The sequence below is a fragment of the Myotis davidii genome, unplaced genomic scaffold, assembly GCF_000327345.1.
Source record: "Myotis davidii unplaced genomic scaffold, ASM32734v1 scaffold1427, whole genome shotgun sequence".
Taxonomy (NCBI): Eukaryota; Metazoa; Chordata; class Mammalia; order Chiroptera; family Vespertilionidae; genus Myotis; species Myotis davidii.
The window spans coordinates 566,915-574,959 of NW_006298040.1; the positions used below are offsets into that span (position 1 = coordinate 566,915).

General features: G+C 41.4%; 1 protein-coding gene across 1 annotated transcript in view; it reads right to left on the reverse strand.

Annotated features, from left to right (window-relative positions):
• The window catches only part of MTRF1L (mitochondrial translational release factor 1 like), an 11,313-nt gene extending 3,274 nt beyond the window's left edge, over nucleotides 1-8,039 (reverse strand). The window contains exons 1-5 of the mRNA XM_015570480.1: nucleotides 7,889-8,039; nucleotides 6,203-6,282; nucleotides 5,180-5,363; nucleotides 4,320-4,483; nucleotides 2,128-2,245 (exon numbers count right to left, since the gene is read on the reverse strand). Coding sequence (XP_015425966.1) covers nucleotides 2,128-2,245; nucleotides 4,320-4,483; nucleotides 5,180-5,276 — 379 coding nt within the window. The 5' untranslated portion in view covers nucleotides 5,277-5,363; nucleotides 6,203-6,282; nucleotides 7,889-8,039. The remainder of the gene's footprint in view (nucleotides 1-2,127; nucleotides 2,246-4,319; nucleotides 4,484-5,179; nucleotides 5,364-6,202; nucleotides 6,283-7,888) is intronic.
• Between the last annotated feature and the right edge of the window lie 6 nt (nucleotides 8,040-8,045).

Genomic DNA, 8,045 nt, shown 5'->3' on the forward strand with positions numbered 1-8,045 from the left:
TGTGACTTCCTTGGTTAAGTTTATTCCTATGGCTGAAACTGGTTTGGCTCATTGGATAGAGCATCGGTCTGCGGACTGAAGGGTCCCAGGTTCGATTCCGGTCAAGTGCATGTACCTGGGTTGCGGGCGCGTCCCCAGTGGGGAGTGTGCAGGAAGCAGCTAATCGATATTTCTCATCGATGTTTCTGGCTCTCTATCTCTCTCCCTTCCTCTCTGCAAAAAATCAATAAAATACATTAAAAAAAAAGAAAAAAAAAAAAGAAAGGATATTCTAGCCTGGCTGGGAGTTAGAAACCCAGGGAGTCACCCTTGGGATGACATCCATTCTCATTGAAGAACTGCCTATTATCATGGAGAGATCACCAACCTAGTTGCCCAAACAATGGGGGTCCCGCCCCGCCTGCAGAGCCTACTTCCCCATATAATCTTGGTCCCACCCTATCTAAGCAGCTGGTTTGGAGAGTTTGCAGAGCAGATTTTTGTGGATGACCTGCTGCTCCCCCATGCTGCCAGCAGTATTGGAATAAATGCTCAAATATGATTAAAAAATTTATAATTTAATATGGATTGCTTTTTCATACCCTCAACGAGGTATCAATTTTTAAAAATCTCATCATAGAAACAAATATATTAAAAAGTTAATCCCATTACCAGAGATCATCACTATTCATGTTTTTAATATTTCCATCCATTTTTCTCTATTCTAGTTTATATACTATGTATTACGTAAGACATCGTCTTAAGGTTTAACATGAGAAGTTCTGCATATTTAAGAAAAGAAAAATACATCAAATTATCTTCCCATCAACCACTACTAGTCAATGGTATTTATACCTGTTTGAGATAGGTCACTGTAAGAGAGTCTTGTGTTCTCTTTCTAGATAACTCAGGTTTGCTCATCATCTGCTCTTTATCACAAGTGAATCACTACAGTTCTACCTAACAGGATACTGCAGGCCCAAGAAGTATTTATATAGCTCCACTGCTTAACTATCTAGACCAGGGCTCCTCAAACTTTTTAAACAGGGGGCCAGTTCACTGTTCCTCAGACCGTTGGAGGGCCGGACTATAGTTTAAAAAAAACTACGAACAAATTCCTATGCACACCGCACATATCTTATCTTGAAGTAAAAAAACAAAACGGGAACAAATACAATATTTGTATTTGCATGTGGCCCGCGGGCCTTAGTTTGAGGACCCCTGATCTAGACTCAGAACCCCTGGTGGTCTGTGGATGAACTTAATTGAAAGAAGACCCTGAAATTATATGGAAAACTTTGTATACATGTATGTTTCCAGGTAGGGGATCCAAGCTTTCATTTCCTCAAAAGAATCCATGGCCTTCTCCCTTCAAAAACTAAAAACTAGTGATTTAGAGCATCCTATATAATAAAAGTGTAATATGCAAATCGACCAAATGGTGGAACAACTGGTTGCTACGACATGCACTGACCACCAGGGACAGATGCTCAATGCAGGAGCTGCCCCCTGGTGTTCAGTGCGCTCCCACAGGGAGAGCGTTGCTCAGCCAGAAGCCGTGCTCAAAGCCCAGCGGAGGTGGTGGGAGCCTCTTCGCCTGAGGCAGTGCTAAGGAGCAGCAAGCAAGGCTCACGGCTGGCGAGCAAAGCGGTGGTGTCGGGAGCTTCTGCCACCTGTGCTGCAGGCAGGCGGTAAGGAACGAGGGGTCCCGGACTGCGAGAGCCCCAGACTGCGAGAGGGCACAGGCTAGGCTAAAGGACACCCCACCCGCCCAGTGCACTAGTCCCATGCACTGAGCCTCTAGTTTTTTTATAAAGAAGAATCCATGATAATGACTGTATTGTGGGGATTTTTAAAATAGTAATATCTATTCAATATAAATTTGAGAAGGCTACCTGGAAGGGCTATCCACACCTTCTTGTCATTGTCACTAATATGGAAACTCCTTGGGTTTAGATCCATCCCTTAATCTTCCTGGCTTTGCAACTACCCTGCAGAGTTTCAGCCAAGGAGTCTAAATAAATCAAGTATTTAATAACAATCCTTAGTACAGATTCCTCTGGTAATTGAGGATCTATTTCAGTGAAAAATTAAGTCATTCAGAATTTGATTTCTTTCTTCAATGTTTTGTGTTTAAGAAATACATACCCGTTGGAAGATGAACTATCCGGACAGCACTGTCGGTGGTATTCACATGCTGCCCCCCAGCTCCACTGGCTCGCTTAGCATCAATTCTCAAGTCTTTAGGATTAATCACTAGATTAATCTGTACATAAGAGAGAAATTTGGGATTAAAAGTATTACATATATGAACTCTTTAAAAGAAATAGCCATAAATATAAATATGTATAGAACTTATGAAATTTAGAAGGTTTAATTTTAATAGAAGGTAGTTAGAAGGATACCTTCTTTTAAACTTTTCATTTTGGAAGAGTAGCAGATCAAAATACTATAAAAACAAAATACTATAAAAACCCTAATCCTCAGAAACTGGACTTCTCTATAAATTATCCTCTTTTTATCACATGAACAGCAGAACTTATATTATTAGAAATGTAAGTATTTGAGCTGAAATGAGATTTTGCCAAATATTGACTTTGGCAGAGGGAAAAAACAATGCTAGCTTAGGAACTATGGGAAAGGCTTATTTTGTTTAATTAAAGGAGGACTTGAGTATTTTTGGAGGCAGAGGAGAGGCAAAGGGAAATTGCCAAGCCAAGATTCAAGTCATAGACACTGGGATCTGATGTCAGGCTAATGCTCTGTTCTGGGAATCACCACCAGAAGCACTAGATTAAAGAAACTGTTTCATGAATAACCGTGGACCACTCTGCAACATGTCTACAACCCTACCAGTAAGAATCCTACCAGCCATAGGCCCTCCCTTTCTCCCTACAAGTTGCTAGAAGAATTAGATGATACATGGACCTCAGTTTCCACCTTTTCCGGAAAACTCTCTTCCATCCCCAAGATGCTTGAATCAAAGTGATTGGTACCTACATAAGGCTCCTGTTACAGTCAAATAGCACTCCTGCGCCCTCCCCCCCAAATTAATAAAGCGAAAGCCTTAATTAAACTTCCTTCTCAAATCATACCTACTTCATTTTGAAGGACAAGTCAAATACTTATTTTCAGCAAAAGGAATGTAAGTGAAACAACATCCTAAGTTATTTTATAAATATTATATAAACAAATTTCTTTATGAGAAGAAAGTATACTCGTTGTGAACACTAAGAATATGTTCCATTTTAATATGACTGGGTTATAAAATAGTAATTGTCAAATTGTAACCTTATTAAAACAGGATTCTTGCTATTGATACTCTGAGAACCAATCAACACAAAGCAAAAATCATTAGTCTTAAACCCTAATTAAATTAGGTTAATACTGCCGAAACCGGTTTGGCTCAGTGGATAGAGCGTCAGCCTGCGGACTGAAAGGTCCCAGGTGCGATTCCGGTCAGGGGCGTGTGCCTGGGTTGCGGGCATATCCCCAGTGGGGGATGTGCAGGAGGCAGCTGATCGATGTTTCTCTCTCATCGATGTTTCTGACTCTCTGTCTCTCTCCCTTCCTCTCTGTAAGAAATCAATAAAATATATTAAAAAAAAAAAAAAATTAGGTTAATACTATTTCTCCTGCAGGGATGGTCTCAATATAACTACTTTAAACTTCACAGTAGAGAAAAATTAATAGGCAATGCACAAATTGATGACTGATACTCTTTAATTCTTCCCATCTATAATAAAAGCGTAATATGCTAATTAGACCGGAATACCTTACGGACGAAGCCGGGGCTGCGAGGGAAGCCCAGGTGCTTGCCGGCGGCTGGAGGGAAGCCGGTGCCAGCAGCCGGGGAAAGCAAGGCCTACTCTTGCATGAATTTCATGCACTGGGCCTCTAGTCCTATCCTATATAATAAAAGGCTAATATGCACATTGACAGAAAGGAGATTGACCAGTCACTATGATGCACACTGACCACCAGGAGGCAGATGTTCAACGCAGGAGCTGCCCCCTGATCGTCAGTACACTCCCACAGGGGGAGCACTGCTCAGCCAGAAGCCCTGAGCTGGGTTCACGGCTGGCGAGCACAGCGGTGGTGACGGGAGCGCTACAGATGTCCGACTGACGGCTTAGGCCCACTCCCCGTGCACTGGGCCTCTAGTTTGTTATAAAATCATACTTTTTGGACTGAGATACCACATTCTCAAAAATAACTCAAAAAATGTGATAAAGGCCAAATACAGCAAGGAGATGCACAATTCAGTCAAGTGAGTGTTCCTCTGGGACAAAGCACTGTGCCAGGCCCACGTTCCCAGAAGGGGCACTGTGATGCCTTACCTCAGTGGGTAGGGGTAATATTGCCACAGTCATGGTGCTGGTGTGAATGCGGCCTTGCTTCTCCGTCTTTGGCACTCTCTGTACTCTGTGCACACCCCCTTCAAACTTCATGTGCTTATAGGCCTCTGAACCCCCAATGCTGGCAGAGGCATGTCGAAGCCCACCTTCAAAATATTGGGAAAACAGAATTCTTTTTTAATTCTTATCATTTATTAACATTTGACCATCACTTCTACCATCTTGAGACATATTTTAAAAAGCTACAAAACAACTTTTAAATGGTAAAATATACCGAAAAACTTAAACAAGTCCATAATGGTGTTTTTAATATGTAATATATTTATTGCTAATTATTAAACCTAAAGCATTTATGGTGTTAACTGACTCAACACGTCTAAAATACCACTTTTAAATTCTTTTTTAAAATATATTTTATTGTTTTTTTACAGAGAGGAAAGGAGAGAGATAGAGAGTTAGAAACATCGATGAGAGAGAAACATCAATCAGCTGCCTCCTGCACATCTCCCACTGGGGATGTGCCTGCAACCCAGGTACATGCCCTCGACCGGAACTGAACCTGGGACCTTTCAGTCCGCAGGCTGATGCTCTATCCACTGAACCAAACCGATTTTGGCTAAAATACCACTTTTAAAAGACAGTCACTCAGTGGTTAGTATTGACTAACATTTTTTAGGCCCTTGGTATATTTGCATTCAAACTTATTTAGGTAAATGATGAGCATAAAACTACTTAAGCATCCTTACAAATAAATTTGAAAGCCTAGTCTTTCCAACCCTTTTCTTAGGACACACGTAGATAAATCTACACTTTTCCCCAAACGAATTAAACAGTTCACTGACCTATTTCACTTGGAAAATATTCCAGGGTTTCAAAATGCCATCTTTTAAAAGCAGCATATTGCTGATACATATCAAACATCTCTGAAGTAAACAACATTGCCTCCTGACCCCCAACTCCTGCAGTTACCTCCAGGATCAAATCATTTTCATCTGTTTCTTCTGAGGGAACCAAAAGTAAGATAATCTGTAAATAAAAAAATATCACCCCTTCTATAATAAATCATTACTTAAAACTCTGAGAAAGAGGCAAATGGTTAGAAGCAGGATTTAAATATTTAATTTACTTAAAGTTTCTCTAAGCAAACTTAATACTGCTGATTACTTCCAACCATCTTGCCAATTGGAACCGTAAAAGCATAATTTCTAAAAAACATTAATATTGCCACCTATGTTATAAATGTTATAACGTCCAGCTAGCACTTACAGGTTTGTTTTTTTGGTGTTCATGTATACTTTACATCACTTCTCTATTCAGTGAATGATTAAGTACCTGCTGTGAGTAGGACATTATTGTGTGAAGAAAGCAAAAGAACCTATCCTTTTGAAATGTGCAACCTAGCATGATAGGAAAAAAAAAAATGCATTTTTAAAAAATCTTTAAGTGGAAAAGAAACTTGCAATTTCGGAAGTGAAAGGCCCTTCGAAGACCTGGTCCAATTCCCTCATTTTACATGTAATGGAAAATGAGGCTAACAGAGGTTAAATGATTAGTTAGATCTTCTACTCATAGTCTACCCCACCCTCATCTTTTAAATAAGCAAATGAGAGGATACAGAATAACAATATTCTGTTCTAGCAAATCCTATTCATGTAACATTCATCCTTGTGCCAGAGCTTTATAAATCCTTTTAGTATGCTAAAAATAGGACCACAGGGAGTACCTTTTTCCGGCTTTAAAAAACAGTTTATATTTCTAAATACTAACAAACTAATTAAGTCCTAAGTTGTTTTTATTAACATCTCATAAAAGTCTTTAGAAATAATAGTACTAATGCTACTTTATTCTTTGTATAAATACTATACCTGATGCTTCAATTGAGCTATTTCTTTTTGACAGGAAGCTATTTCATTCTCTGCAAGTTTCCTTAGGTCTTCATTTTCATCTAAGAGATAAAGGCAATAGTAGGTTAAGTTTTCCTTAATTAGTGCTAAATTGCCAACAGAATTTAAGGAAATAACTTTGTTATTGTAGCTGAAGGGAAAAATAAAATGTCTTTCTTGTCCTTTTAACAACTGTCATTAATTAAAAATAGTGTTTTATGCATTCGTTTTCATAAACATGTAGCTTTAAAAAATATTTTGCTGATGAAAAAAGAAAGCATAAATAAAAGGTAATCTATATAAAGAAGCTTTTGAACTTCGTTATAATTCTACCTCCATGAAATATTCGTATTAACAAATATTCTTTTAGTTTCTCTTAAATCACTTAATTTGGTCCCTGCTTAACTCTGACCTTGACTGTTGCATGAGCCTTCACACTGCTGTCCATGTCACCTTCACCCTCATTCCAGGCTGACTTCTAAGCTACCACAAATCCAGCTTCCTAACCCACAAACCTATTTTGACCATTCACTCCCCAGTCTAAAAACTTCTCCTGGCTCCCTTCTGCCAACAGGATAAAATCAACCTTTTTACATTAGTATTTGATGGTCCCCTTACAACCTGCCAGCTCCCACAATCTCTCACTTCTCCCTTGGTTTAAGGAAGAGTTCGGGGATTAAAAGCATGAGATCTGGAGTCATTCCAATCCCAACTCCACTCCTGAAAAGCTGTGTAATGTGAGTGCTCATTTCACCTCTATGCTTCAGGTTCCCCTTCTCTCACAGGAGGCTAACGGTACCCACTGTATAGTTTGTTATATGAACTGGATGAGTTAATACCTCAAGAAAGCTAAGCAAAGCCTGGAGTATGTATGGTAAAGGATCCATAAAGGTTGAACTACATTATATCCTCTAAGGGTGGGCCGTTTATTCTTTTTATTTTAAATTGATCTTCATTGTGAAAGTATTACAGATGTCCCCGTTTTCCCCCATGAACCCCCTCCACCTCACACTCCCCACGCCTCTCCGCTAGGCCCCCCAGGCCTTTGCCACACCCTTGTCTGTGTCCATGGATTATGCACACAGGCCTTCCCAAGAAGTTCTCCTTGCTCTACTGGGTCCATTCAGATATCTGCTGTTTTCACTTTTTAGCTGTATTATAATTAATTCTCTTTCCCCCAGTAACACCGTGACACACACACCCCGTCCCCCGGAGCCCTGCTACCCAGTGAACTGCCCATGAACCAGTCAGTAGCCTGGCATGCCTGAGAGCTTCTAGAAAGGCAGAAACTTAAGCTCCACCCAGGTCTGAATGCATGCTAGTCACTTGAGAAACTTGTTAAAAGCACACAATTCTCAGATTCGGAGTCCTATGTCTCCGTTTACCAGGCCCCGCCCCTGACACCTCTGCAGGTGGTCCTTTTACCGCACTTTGAGAAACGCGGCGGGGGCTGCGTCAATGGCACACAAGGGCTCAAAGAGGAGGGGTTTGGCTCCAAACGCACTTCACGACGCCTTGGCCTCTGCTCCAAACCAAAAAGGGCTGCAACTAAGTGAAGAGCTTCAACCTCGGGGACAGTGCAGACACCCGGCCAGCGGCTCGGTGGGAAATGCCGACGGAGCGTCAGGAGCATGCTTGGCATCCCGATTCCTCGGGCGCGGCCCTTACCGTGCAGCAAGGGCTCGGTCTCCCGCAGCTCCCGCTCCTTCTCGCTCAGCAGTTTGGCCGCGGCCAGCAGCTCGGGCCCCCTGGGGGCCTGCAACTGGGATTGAGACTCCGCCTGGCGCTCCAGGAAGGTGCGCAAGGGCCCGCCGCGGGCGAACAG